The sequence below is a fragment of the Acartia tonsa genome, chromosome 7, assembly GCF_053477335.1.
Source record: "Acartia tonsa isolate MP-2025a chromosome 7, ASM5347733v1, whole genome shotgun sequence".
NCBI lineage: Eukaryota > Metazoa > Arthropoda > Copepoda > Calanoida > Acartiidae > Acartia > Acartia tonsa.
The window spans coordinates 47675907-47690500 of record NC_137266.1 but is presented as its reverse complement, the minus strand read 5'-3'; the positions used below and the strand labels follow the sequence as shown (position 1 = coordinate 47690500).

The 14594-nt window shown below is 33.4% G+C and overlaps 2 protein-coding genes across 2 annotated transcripts in view; both read left to right on the top strand.

Annotated features, from left to right (window-relative positions):
- The window catches only part of LOC145324588 (uncharacterized), a 108048-nt gene that overhangs the window by 66189 nt on the left and 27265 nt on the right, over positions 1-14594 (top strand). The gene's annotated exons all lie outside the window — the stretch shown is intronic.
- LOC145324359 (uncharacterized) lies at positions 4392-6616 on the top strand. Its single transcript, XM_080166965.1, has 2 exons — positions 4392-5710; positions 5974-6616. The coding sequence occupies exons 1-2, from the start codon at positions 5484-5486 to the stop codon at positions 6059-6061; spliced, it is 315 nt and encodes a 104-aa protein (XP_080023091.1). The 5' UTR covers positions 4392-5483; the 3' UTR covers positions 6062-6616.

The following is a 14594-nucleotide window of genomic DNA, read 5'->3' as shown; positions in this document are numbered from 1 at the left end:
TTAACAAACAAAAACATTTAAAGTGCCACTAGAGGCCTCTAGGGGCGTAGCCGCTAGTAAACTTATAAAGAAGTAAGCTCTGTTTGTCTGTAGCTAAGGATCTCGCTAACCACTGAACCTATATGGTTCTCCTTTACAGTACAGCTTCGTATAGGTCCTTAGATGGTTTTAGGCTATTTTTCTGCCCTTTCATATCCCTTCGAATATAGAGCCTCTAAATGCTAGGGGCGCAGCCGTTTGTATCCAAGGAAGAGACTCGAGAGACGTTTGATATAGTTATTTGATATACTTAGGTAGGTAGGTAGGTAGGTTCGAATATAGAGCCTCTAAATGCTAGGGGCGCAGCCGTTTGTATCCAAGGAAGGAAGAGAGACGTTTGATATAGTTATTTGATAAAACTTAGGTAGGTTAGGTAAGCGTTCCACGTATTTAAAATTATCAATAGCTATTTCTTGCATCGTTAACGAATAAAAGCTAACTATCTCGGACGAAAAATCAACATGTTTAAAATGGACGTACGGACATTCTGGTAATGATTATAGAGTTGCTACGCTTTCTAAATCGGACGGACCGACCATAAGAATGAATAAAAAAGTGTATTATTTCGAGTTTCTTATCACATTTATTTTTATCACGAATATGAATATGAAATGAAATGAATGAAATACAAAATGAAAATGAAACAATGAAATTGAAAAACGAAAAAAAAACAGACAGACAGACAGACATATTTACATTTAGAAAGTAGATTTGCTACTAAAAAATGAAAATGAAACAATGAAATTGAAAAAAAAATTAAATGAAAATATTAAAACTAAAGAAAAGGGGTAGTTTCACGAAATGCATTTGAACTTAATTTAGTGAACCGCATATTTTATCCTGGTTAAATGGGTAAACTACATTTATATGGCATATATTTGAAATGAATTCAATTTTCTACCACGTAGTTTTTAAAAATAATATCAAGACCTTAAAATTGTCTTTTTTGTGATATATGCAATTTAAAAAGACGATTTTCAAGTCTTGACATTTTAAAAACTATGTGGTAGAAAATTGAAATTTTTTCAAATATATGCCATATAAATGTAGTTTAACCATGTAACCAGGATAAAATATGCGGTTCACTAAATTAAGTTTAAATGCATTTCGTGAAACTACCCCTTTAAAAAATCTGCAAATTTAGTAAATAAAGTATAAATATATCAAAAATAGTATATACAAAATTTGAAAATACAAAATAGATTTTTACAATTTTTATCCCCCCCCCCACCAATAAAAATAACCGCGGGCGCTCGGCCCCCTAGCCATATAACCTAACCTAGCCTAACCTAATCCAGTCATTTAGTCGGGGGGGGGGGGGGGGGGGATAACAACACAAAATAGAAATAATATTACAAAATTAACAATAAATTAACAGTAAATATCAACAATAATCAATAGAATTGAAATTGATTATTGTTGATATTTACTGTGGCGTGCGCACCTATTGTCAAATTGAAAATAGGTGCAACACGCCGAGGTTGACGTTCTTGCTGTGGCGGGGGTGGGGGAGGTTGATTGTTGTCTCCTGGCTGTGGCTGTTGTTCGGGAACTTCGGGAAGGGGCTCTGGAGGGTCGTCCTGCTGTTGAGGGTGGTCCGGTTGTGGTGGTTGATGGGGAACATTGACATGATTGTTGTTCCCCATCAGATTTTGTTGGATAACCTGTTGACCTTAATAAATTAAATCAAAATTAAAATTAAAATCTCTCAGGAGGGTGGTCGATAGATCGATGTACATCCCCAGTGATTTTCCCTTCTGTAGATTACAATTAGTTCCATAAAAGCCAAAAAAAATACATTTTAATTAAAGAGCCCAAAAAAATACAGTTTAATTCAAGATCCAGCTTAGATTTTTTGACGCATTTTTTTGGAGCTTCTCTTTTATGCATGTTTTCATCCTTGTTTTATAATAATCATGTAAGCAATTCTGTATGATATTTACTATTAATTTAAATGGTTAATTTTTCAAAATCATAAAATATCTCAACGCAGGAGTCCCAATTATATATAATACCTTGTCCTCTTGGAGCATTACGGCGTCCTCGACGATTCCCATCAGGCTGGGGTTCAACAGGAACGGCAGCCACACCTTAATGAATTAAATCTTATTTATTATTTCAAAGTAAGGGGACTGGACAAACGCAGGAGTCCCAAACGTCGGAGTGGACAAACGCAGGAGTGTTAAATTAAAATATTAATTTTAAGTATTTCTGTACAGGTTAGGTTAGGTTAATATGTACAAGATATATAAGACTTGGAATAGGTAATAATAAAAATATGATTATATATAATACCTTGTCCTCTTGGTTGAACAACCCGTCCATGGCCATCATCAACAGCAACAGGAGGAACAGCTGCCACACCTTAATAAATTAAATCTTATTTATTATTTCAAAGTCCCAAACGTCGGAGTGGACAAACGCAGGAGTCCCATTTATTAACTTAGTCCTATAGTTTATACAAACGGACAGTTTAACTTTAAAAAAGTTTAAACTTTACTACAGTAATATAATTAAACTAAAGAGTAGGACAAACGGACATTAACACTTGTATAGTGTCTGAAGTGAATAATTTAAATATAAAGTATAAGAGTCGAAGCAAAATTGTAAGTAAATTTATTGGAAAACTGCTTCATACAGGATAACCGATAATGTTTATGGTTATACTTACATTTCTAGGACTTAATTATAGAGTTGCTTGCTTCGCTTATAATATTATTCTTTGTTGTCCAAGGAATCAATATACCAAAAACCAGATCAAACGGATAATTAGATCACATAAAATTTTGTTGTTATAAAAGTAGAAAAATCAACATGTTTAAAAGGGATTTACGGACATTCTGGTAATGATTATAGAGTTGCTTCGCTTTCTAAATCGTACGTAACTACATCATGCAAAGTTTGAAAGCGATAGGACAATTCTAACATGCCTAAAATTAACGAATAAAAGCTAACTATCTCGGACGAAAAATCAACATGTTTAAAATGGACTGATGTAATGATTATAGAGTTGCTACGCTTTCTAAATCGGACGGACCGACCATAATTATAGAAAAGCTTCGCTTTTAAAAAGGTAAATTAAAAGGTAAAAAGGAGAACCCGATCGGTTCATCGGTTAGCGAGATCCTTTGTATAAAGATTATTTATTCATTATATTACACTTGGAAGTTGGAATAACTAAAAATAAATAGAATTCAATATATATTATACCTGGGTCAAGTCGTTGATGTCGTTCAAGTATTCGCTGGCTCCTTCGTTTCGTGCTGCTGGGTCTAGATTTCATTATTCGTTCGGATATTTATACTGAAATAAATTATTAAGGTAATAAATAATAATTTAATAATTAGTATTTTATTTTTCATAATGCAAATGCAGATATAATTAATTTCAATTTCAATTCAATTTCAAAACGTTCACAATATACGTATAAAAACACTGCAAAATCAAATATTAAAAAATAATTAACTTTATAAGTTTATTTTATGCGTATATAAAAACTAATTACGCATTAAAACAAAGAGAAAGGCGGTCAAAAGGTAGAGAAAGCCATTAAAATAAAGGGGTTGTATGCAAAAATGTAATTTCCTCATTACCTTCCGATAAGCCGCTGAAATTTATTTTGCCTTTTCTCGGCAGTTTTCGGCGGTTGCGCCGCCGTTTCTTCTCCCCTTAGTATCCAAGTAACTTGAAGTTGGCTGGCCCATCTCTCGTTCGTCGCCAACCTACTATTTAACTTTAAATTACAAATTTGTAAAATGTAAATTATCTTTATAAACCAACCTAATGCCGTAAAATCAATCTTCGAATAAACCAACCTAATGCCGTAAAATCAATCTTCGATATTTATTATTTAGAAAATGTTAAGATTTTTAATTTGTTAATACTAATAGTCTAATAGCATGAAAAAATTTTATCTTTACATACCCTTTAAAATAAGTGGCATCCGCATTTAGAGCCTAGAGGTCAATATCCAAACATATATGGGTGGGGGAAAAGGGTTTTACATGTAAGTAACAGTTAACACCTTTATAGTCCCCCCCCCCCAAAATAAAGGGAAGGGCAATGGGCTGTTTATTTTACTCTAGTCTCCCCCCCCTCCCCTATTTAAGAAGGGTTGCTATATGAAAAGAAAGGGTTGAACTTGATTTTGAATATAACCCCCCCCCCCCCCAAAAAAAAATACAAAGAATAATCCCTTTATTTATTTAAATTTTCCTTTATAAAAATTTTCCATAATATATATATGACGACACCTTTATTATAACCCCCCTTTATTTATTTAAATTTTCCTTTATAAAAATTTTCCACTAATGCTGGGTGACGGGAGAGAGTTTTTTTTTTAACTAAATTGATGTACACTCCCAATGATGATGCACAAAATTACCCCTTTTGTAAATAACAATTAATAGTTGAAACGTTTTTACACTCAACTTAATGAAGCAACCAAGTCCCAAAATTCCCCAAAATTGTTGAGCAAACCAAAAAGAAAACGTTGGTATAAAACTTTGTTTTTAAAAGATATGAAATGATACAGATATTCATCATATCATTATCATCAATCTATTCTATAATTGGCCAAAAAGCCTTCATAAAGTGACATCAAAGCTGACAATAAAAATGGTAATCCTTGAATGTTATGTAACTTCCAATATGTAACTATGAAGCAATTTTGTTTGTCTACATTACCGAATACTTTTTTAATTCTATTCATCTCAAATGTAACTTTTCTTAAAAATAGGTTTCTAAAACTTGAAATATAATTTTTAACTTTTCTTACCAATGAATGATGAAACTTAAGTATAAATTGAAAAACAATTTGAAATATCCAGCCTCTAACGGCTAATTTATTTACTAAAATTTCATCGTATTAAATCCAAATTAAATCTTGTTGGTTCCCCCCCCCCCCTCCTCCTAACCATTACGTTATGATGGGTGGAGAAAAAAAGATTACATATAATTATATTCAAATAAGAAGTGTTGAAAAAGGGGGGTGGGGCAGGTTTCAAATAATCTTTAATCTTTTAATCTTTAATCTTTTACGGAGGGTAAATTAAGTGTTAAATTACCCCTTCTGCAGATTAAGCATCAAATCCTCCCCCCTCCTCAAGGGGAAATTAGGAGAATTCTTAGTCTTACATGTCATATAAATATTTTCCAACACATCCCATGATTTCCCTCGTACTTCGTAGTAATTGGATACGGATTATAGTTATACCCCCCCCCCCCCACACTTTCTTTTATGTGTGTTTATTTTATCCCTTACTATTCCAAAAAATAAAATTATGGGTGGAGTTACTGTTAAGTTGTTAACCCTTTTCTTCCCCCAATCATCCAATGTAAGCGGTAACCTGGCCATTCTCACCACCTTAGGCTTAAAGTCATAAAGTCATAATTAATATTAATCTTTTTTTTTAGTTTTAGTTCAGTTACAACATCGTTAGAGAATGGCTGAGCCTGACTCTAATAAAGTTATAGGTGACGATGATGACAGTGAGGTTGTCCAAGCTATGCCTGACTCTTCAGTTACGCGTACTCGTAGTTTGCGTGAACGTAAGACGATCCCCGATGCAAGAATACCCGATATTTTGGATGAGGTTGACCTTGATATGTTGGAGGAAAAGGAGGGTTTGGGGTCCCCCCCCAAAAAAATAACCCCCAGTGATAACATTAGGTAATAATAATATTTTCATTTTATATTTAATAATGTTATAAAAAAACTAAAAGGGGTAGTTTCACGAAGTTTATTTATTAAGCTCAAATGCATTTCGTGAAACTACCCCTTATAAAATTAGTGGGTTTCGTCGTATTTTTACTTTTTATTTACTATTAAGCTCAAATGCATACCCCTAATAAAATTATAATAAATGGGATTATGAAAAGTAGTAACTTTTTATCTTAGGGTAGGTAAATGTTATTTATTTATTTAATTTTCAGTTGCACTCCAGGGTCGGTAATGTTGGAGGAGAAGGAGGGGTTGGGGACCCCCACAAAAAAAATAACCCCCAGTGATAACATTAGGTAATAATAATATTTTCATTTTATATTTAATAATGTTATAAAAAAACTAAAAGGGGTAGTTTCACGAAGTGCATCTACCCATGCTAAAAAAAGTATAGAAATGGGATTTTTACAGTAACTTTTTATTTATTAAGCTCAAATGCATTTCGTGAAACTACCCCTTATAAAATTAGTGGGTTTCGTCGTATTTTTACTTTTTATTTACTATTAAGCTCAAATGCATACCCCTAATAAAATTATAATAAATGGGATTATGAAAAGTAGTGGGTTCCTTTGTATTTTTACAGTAACTTTTTATCTTAGGGTAGGTAAATGTTAAAAAAATATCCTTACTTACTTTTGGTCAGGTTAGGTTGGGTCCTCCATCCATCCTCCGGGGCGCATTCCTTCCATGTTCAGCAACTCTCGGTGCTCTACACACCAAGAGAGGCCATTTTTTTTTAGAATATAATCCCAAATTTGGTAAATTTGGTGGGTTCTAAAAAGAACCAGAGAAATTGAAAATTTATTTATTTATTTAATTTCAGTTGCACTCCAGTCACTTCAAAAATAGCTGATCCACAACGGAAGCGAATAATAACCAAGTTGTGTTCACCTCCAAGGGTCAAGAAAAGAAGAACAGAGTCTTCTCCCCAATCGAGGTAAAAAAAACAAGTAGCCAAATAATTTTTTTTTATTTTGTCCAGAGGGCAAGGGAAAAATAATATTAATTAATAATTAAAATAATAGGCTATTTTTTTAAGGTCAAAACCTGACAGCCCAGAACCTGAAAATCCAACTTCACCCCCCAAACCTTCTCCCCAATCGAGGTAAAAAAAACAAGTAGCCAAATAATTTTTATATTTTGTCCAGAAGGCAAGGGAAAAATAATATTAATTAATAATTAAAATAATAGGCTATTTTTTTAAGGTCAAAACCTGACAGCCCAGAACCTGAAAATCCAACTTCACCCCCCAAACCTTCTCCCCAATCGAGGTAAAAAAAACAAGTAGCCAAATAATTTTTATATTTTGTCCAGAGGGCAAGGGAAAAATAATATTAATTAATTAATTAATTATTTTAAGGTCAAAACCAGCAAGCCCACAACCAGCTTCACAAACAACACCAGATACATCACCAATGCGCCCACTCAACGTAACGCCGCCGCCGTCTCCATCACCTACAAGTACAACAGCCACACCTAAAGCCGCAGCCACACCTAAAGCCGCAGCCACACCTACAACACCAGCTGGAGACACACCTTCTTCAGCACAGTCATCCCCAGCTGGAGAAAAGCCAAAAGGGAGAGGTGGCCGTACAAGTACAACAGCCACACCTAAAGCCGCAGCCACACCTAAAGCCGCAGCCACACCTACAACACCAGCTGGAGACACACCTTCTTCAGCACAGTCATCCCCAGCTGGAGAAAAGCCAAAAGGGAGAGGTGGCCGTACAAAAGGATCCAAGAATAAACCCAAGATGAACAGTGACAGTTTGGAACATATGTTCATCAAAGGTAAGCTTAAATTAACGATTTGTATTTAATAAAAGATAGACAGACAAAAAGAAAGAACTAAAATTATTAAAGTGATTATCTAAATTTGGTTACTATCATCATATCTTTGTATAATTGGTCAAAAAGCCTTCATAAAACTCCTAGGAAAGTACAGACGATATTTTTATTTACCATAAAAACGAGTACTTAAGTCAAGTTTTTATTTCATTGTATGTAGATTTCTAGAATGATATCTATTTTTTTTAATAAAAAATTAAATCGACTTATATCGACAAATTACGGCTTTGTGAAAAAAAAAACTAAAGATATATTTTAAAAATTAAAATCCACGGAAAATGTCTATAATATGTTAAAAGTAAAAGTACTATAGAACCTATTTTTTGAAGCGAAGCTATTTCTGATTTATTTACATAAATAAAAACTAAAATGTCTATAATATGTTAAAAGTAAAACTATAGAAACTAACTTTTGAAGCGAAGCTATTTCTGATTTATTTACATAAATAAAAACGAAAATGACTATAATATGTTAAAAGTAAACCTATAGAAACTAACTTTTGAAGCGAAGCTATTTCTGATTTATTTACATAAATAAAAACGAAAATGTCTATAATATGTTAAAAGTAAAACTATAGAAACTAACTTTTGAAGCGAAGCTATTTCTGATTTATTTACATAAATAAAAACGAAAATGTCTATAATATGTCTATGTCTATAATACGATGCGATAAATATCTATTTTCTGAAGCAACATAAAAGATAGACAGACAAAAATCAAAATGTATTTCCGTGAGAAATTAAATATTGTTGTTTATCTCCCTCCCCCACCCCTCCTTCTAACTAACCATTACTACCAATCTAATGAAATTCTCCCCTCTTTTTATAAGGTTTTAATTTAACACCTGCATTTATAATATGTGTATGACCGGAAAGTAAAAACGATTTCTTACAGATTTTTCTTTCTCATAAATTTAAATGATTTCTATTTCAAATATTATTTTTTCAAGATTATATTAAAATAGTATTAAACACAATTTTACGGATATAGGATGTATGTACAATTATAATTTCTACTAAGAGTAAGAGTTATCAAATATAGTAAATTTAAATGATTTCTATTTCAATCAAATATTATTTTTTCAAGATTATATTAAAATAGTATTAAACACAATTTTACGGATATAGGATGTATGTACAATTATAATTTCTACTAAGAGTAAGAGTTATCAAAAATATAGTAAAGACTTATTTAAGCTTTAAGTGTATGACCGGAAAGTACTTAAAATCTTAAAACCACGTTAAAACCATCGCAAATACGTCGTATGATGACCGGAAGAAAAGGCCAAAGGGGGCGGAGATTTAGTATAAATATCTGAGTTCTGTTCAAATACAACTTAGTTTAATAAAATATAAGAAGCATTCAAGACCAAGGTCAACCAGTCAACAACACCAGTCATCTTATACAGTTTTCCACAGTCATCCCTATCAGTATCATCTTATTCTTATCATCATATTCCATCGCCATCGTCCTGTTCACCATCGCCATCGTCCTGTTCACCATCGCCATCATATTTATCATCAATTATTATTAAATATTATCTGATTCTGTTAATAATGCCTTCAGTAACCAGGAGTATGGTACGTGCGGGGGTTGCGGCCCTTGAACCGGCTGTCCAGCCTGCCCGTGTCCAGCGTGCCCGTGTCCAGCGTGCCCGTGTCCAGCCCCAGCGTGCCCCTGTCCAGCGCGCCCATGTACGTGGTGCACCACGGCAGGCGGGAAATATAGGGCAAAACCTGATCATCATTGGTGATCAGGTTTTTAATGCTCCTGGAGTTGGACCTGCTGGTGTAGTACCACCGCCGCCAGTTGACCAGCCTGCCCCTGGTGCTCCTGCTCCTGGTGCTCCTGCTCCTGGTCCTGCTCCTGGTCCTGCTCCTGGACCTCAAGGTCCTCAAGGACCTCAAGGTCCTCAAGGTCCCAGGGGCCCTAGGGGCGCCGATGGCCCCCCTGGAGTGGGGAATAGGGTCAACAATACTTTCACCATTAATAATAATAATTATTATAATTATATTATTAATGGTGTAAGAGTCCCTATTCCTGTTCCTGAGCATCCTGGCCAACAGAACCAGATAAATATTCACATTCACCAGCACTATCATTAACCATCATCCTGTTCACCATCGCCATCTGTATATATATTAATAATCCATCGCCATCTATTATTACCTGTTCACCATCGCCATCATATATTCATCTAATATTAACTAATTATTTAACTATTTGTTTTGTATGTATTGTAAATAGAAACTTAAATAACTATATTGAAATTGAATTGTAAATATTATAAAAATAACTTTTGCGTGATATTGTAAAAAATAAATGTGATAGAAACTCAAAATAATACACTTTTTATATTCATTTTTGGTGGATAGTCTTTAGATTTAATTTTATTAGACACTAACACTTTCAAAACGATTCTGGTAACGATTAATTTAATTATAGAGTTGCATGTCAAAAAAAAATCAGTTAATACTTGTGTTTGGATTAGGAACTTCGGATAATTATATCGCATTATTGGATTTACGGCCTAAACTAACCGGCTGCTTATTATATACACTTTTTATATTGGTGGATAGCTTTTAGATTTAATTTAAAAGTTTAAAAATGATTCTGGTAAAAAAGAGAAAAGATAGAGATTTATTGCATCATATTATAGACAGCTTTCCGCTTTATTTAAATAAATCTGTTTTTATGTAAATAAATCAGAAATAGCTTCGCTTCAAAAAATAGTTTCTATAGTTTTAATTTTAACTTAATTATTAAAACCAGATTTTTTAGCCCCGAGGAGCCGTTTAACTATGAAAGAAATAGCTATCTGTCTTAAAGAACGAACGAATTAAAAAGTAAAAACTTTGTATATTTGTTTTACATAGAAAGATTCAGATTTCAATTTGAGATCCTTGGTAGAGAGATATTAACAGACATCCTATTATTTTATTTTTTGGTTTTCAATGATAACTATGACATATATAGAGTAGACAGAAAAAGAGTAGTTTTTATTGCAAATCAAATATAATTTTTTTCATTTGTTTTTTATCCGTGGAGATTAACAGACATCCTATTATTTTATTCTTTGGTTTTCAATGATAACTATGATATATAGACAGAACAGAAATGTACAATCGTTTGATTATTAAAACCAGTTTTTTTAGCCCCGAGGAGCCGTTTAACTATGAAAGAAATAGCTATCTGTCTTAAAGAACGAACGAATTAAAAAGTAAAAACTTTGTATATTTGTTTTATTCAAAAAGAGTAGGTTTTATTGCAATTAGAGTCTTCCAACTAATTCACTTACAATTTTGCTTCATATCCGTGTCATGTTATTTAGTTGACCCTTTTTAAAAAAATTTAAATTTCCCTTCCTTGCGAAAGAATGTTTTTAAAACTTAAAACATATGAAATGATATTATCACAGATATTATCATCAATCTATAATATAATTGGCCAAAAAGCCTTCATAAAGTGTTATAAAGCATATAGAGAAGATATCTATATTCCAACTTTCAATATGTAACTTTGAAGCAATTTTGTTTGTTTTCTACATTACCGAATACTTTGTGAAATCAATTCGTCTCAAATGTAACTTTTCTTAAAAATAGGTTTCTAAAACTTGAAATATAATTTTTAACTTTTCTCACCAATGAATGATGAAAGTATAAATTTAAGAACAATTTGAAATATTTACCCTCTAACGGCTAATTTATTTACTATAATTTCATCGTATTAAATCCAAATTTAATCTTGTTTCTCCCCCCCCCCCCACCCCAATTATTACCATACCATTACCAGGTTGGTTACGATATTATATATTTGTTTTTTATCCGTGGACCGTGTGACATGAAAGATTAAGCATCAAATCCTCCCCCCCTCCTCAAAGGGGAAATTAGCAGAATTCTTACATGTCTACCTAATAATTATAAAACATACATAAGTAGCGAAGCTCTAAAATTATGAATAATAAATAGACCATTTGGAACAATGTATGGTTGTCTTTTGAAGCATTAAGCTAATAGAAAAACGTTAAAACTTAAACAATTGAATTTACAATTACATAATCCTAAATTTGCCTAAACTTAAAATTGTTTATTAATTATTTCTTATCAGTTCAGCATTTTGATTTTTGATTATTATTTATTATTGTCAACTGTCCTATCCCCTCCTAATATTTATGTTTTTCCCCCTTTTTTTTTTGGGGGGGGGGGGAGCTAAACAGATATCCTATTACCTCCTAATATTTATTACATACAACACCAACCCCAATTTTAGGGGGTTACATGGGGGGGGGGGCGCGCATTACCACTCCGCCCATATTCATAATGAGCGGTGAAAATGGACAAAAAAATTGTAAAATACGTGATAAAAAACACATTTATAACAATCTTTTTCTATATATAACAATATAGTGTATTTCCGTAAAAAGACTCGGACGGAGGGACGTATGGACATACCTTAATTATAGAGTAACAAGGATTCTTATAATTTCATTTTCACTATGTTTATATATATGAGAGGGGGGGGGGGGGGTCACGATTAATTTTTAACTTGGGGAGTGGGTAAGATTATAATTTATTATACTAGTGTAGTCTCACCCCTCCCCTATTTGAAGGTTGACCGTTACATTACAACTTACGATACAAATATTGACCCCTCCCCCCCCCCCCCCCCCCTCCCCAAGAAATAAGTTAACAATTCAAAACATATGGAAAATAGGAATTAGCGAAGCTTTTCTATAATTTGTGTTGGTTATAAACGTCAGTTAGTATTACTATTTTATATAATTTATAGACAGAATACTTACTTTATAATTATACTTATGCATTTATGTTAATGTTCCCCCCCCCCCCCCCCAAGAAACAAAACAAAACAAAACATATGGAAAATTCAAAATACTAGGAATTAGCGAAGCTTTTCTATAATTTGTGTTGGTTATAGACGTCAGTATGTTAGTATTTATATAATTTATACTTATAGACAGAATACTTACTTATAATTTTGATTATACTAATGCATTTATGTTAATGTTTTGCTTTAATGGATATTGTCATCCTTGTTAAAAATATTTCACATCCCATTCCCAACACTTTATATTTGAAGATATCTAGAATATTATAAATCTTAATAATTTCTTGGAAACCAACAACAAAGAAAAATTTGTAGGGGGTAATTAATGATTCCTTGAAATTTCATTTGCTTACAGACCTTTGAAGTGACAACATTTGAACATTTGTTTTATTTTTGCTATCGTTATTATGGCGGAACAAGGACAGAGAGTCACAGTTGGGCGCAGGCGCAAGCCGGTAGCGATGGATGACTTGGTTCCTTACTTCCCCCGTTCACTTACCTGTACAGATCCAGAACCAAGTTTATACCCCGACCTGATGCCTGGATGGTACGCCCATTATCAGGTCCTTCACAGATCTTTTAAAGATATATCTAACCTGCTTTACAGGTCGGGGTTTCAGAGTGTTCGGAATATGCAGGCGATTAGACTATTTAGTGAAGGAATTGGTATATACCAATTCCTTCACCAAGCCCTTCCATCTTCTCAGCGTACACGCGAACAAAATGAACTTGTTCTGCAGCAAATGGAAGCAAAATGCAACGGTTACCGTGACGACGTTATCCAGGCGTTAGCTGTCTATGACCGTGCGATATGTTTAGATGGCACAGTAGATCTATCATCAGATGAAGACGAATATCCCGATATCTCCGGCGATGTAAATCCATCTTCCGATGATGACGATATTGACGCCATCCTGGAAGTTCTGGAACACGAAGGTGGCGCGAGCGAAGGTGAAGGTGATGACTCTGATGAGTCAGTGATCATTATCGATTGAGTTGAGATCGCATTCCTGTGAATATTTAGTTAGATTCCACATAAATAACATAACTTGACATATATATGCTATAATAATAAAACTATGAAAAATAATTTTCTTATTTTTATTTAATTTAATTTGTAATTGCGATGCTGCTCTATAATTTGAATTATAATTGAAGAAGTAAGCTCTGTTTGTCTGTAGCTAAGGATCTCGCTAACCACTGAACCTATATGGTTCTCCTTTACAGTACAGCTTCGTATAGGTCCTTAGATGGTTTTATTTGTGTACTTATTTTAACTTTGAATTGAAGACATAAATTTAAAATTATCAATAGCTATAGTATTAACTTTAACAAACAAAAACATTTAAAGTGCCACTAGAGGCCTCTAGGGGCGTAGCCGCTAGTAAACTTATAAAGAAGTAAGCTCTGTTTGTCTGTAGCTAAGGATCTCGCTAACCACTGAACCTATATGGTTCTCCTTTACAGTACAGCTTCGTATAGGTCCTTAGATGGTTTTATTTGTGTACTTATTTTAACTTTGAATTGAAGACATAAATTTAAAATTATCAATAGCTATAGTATTAACTTTAACAAACAAAAACATTTAAAGTGCCACTAGAGGCCTCTAGGGGCGTAGCCGCTAGTAAACTTATAAAGAAGTAAGCTCTGTTTGTCTGTAGCTAAGGATCTCGCTAACCACTGAACCTATATGGTTCTCCTTTACAGTACAGCTTCGTATAGGTCCTTAGATGGTTTTAGGCTATTTTTCTGCCCTTTCATATCCCTTCGAATATAGAGCCTCTAAATGCTAGGGGCGCAGCCGTTTGTATCCAAGGAAGAGACTCGAGAGACGTTTGATATAGTTATTTGATATACTTAGGTAGGTAGGTAGGTAGGTTCGAATATAGAGCCTCTAAATGCTAGGGGCGCAGCCGTTTGTATCCAAGGAAGGAAGAGAGACGTTTGATATAGTTATTTGATAAAACTTAGGTAGGTTAGGTAAGCGTTCCACGTATTTAAAATTATCAATAGCTATTTCTTGCATCGTTAACGAATAAAAGCTAACTATCTCGGACGAAAAATCAACATGTTTAAAATGGACGTACGGACATTCTGGTAATGATTATAGAGTTGCTACGCTTTCTAAATCGGACGGACC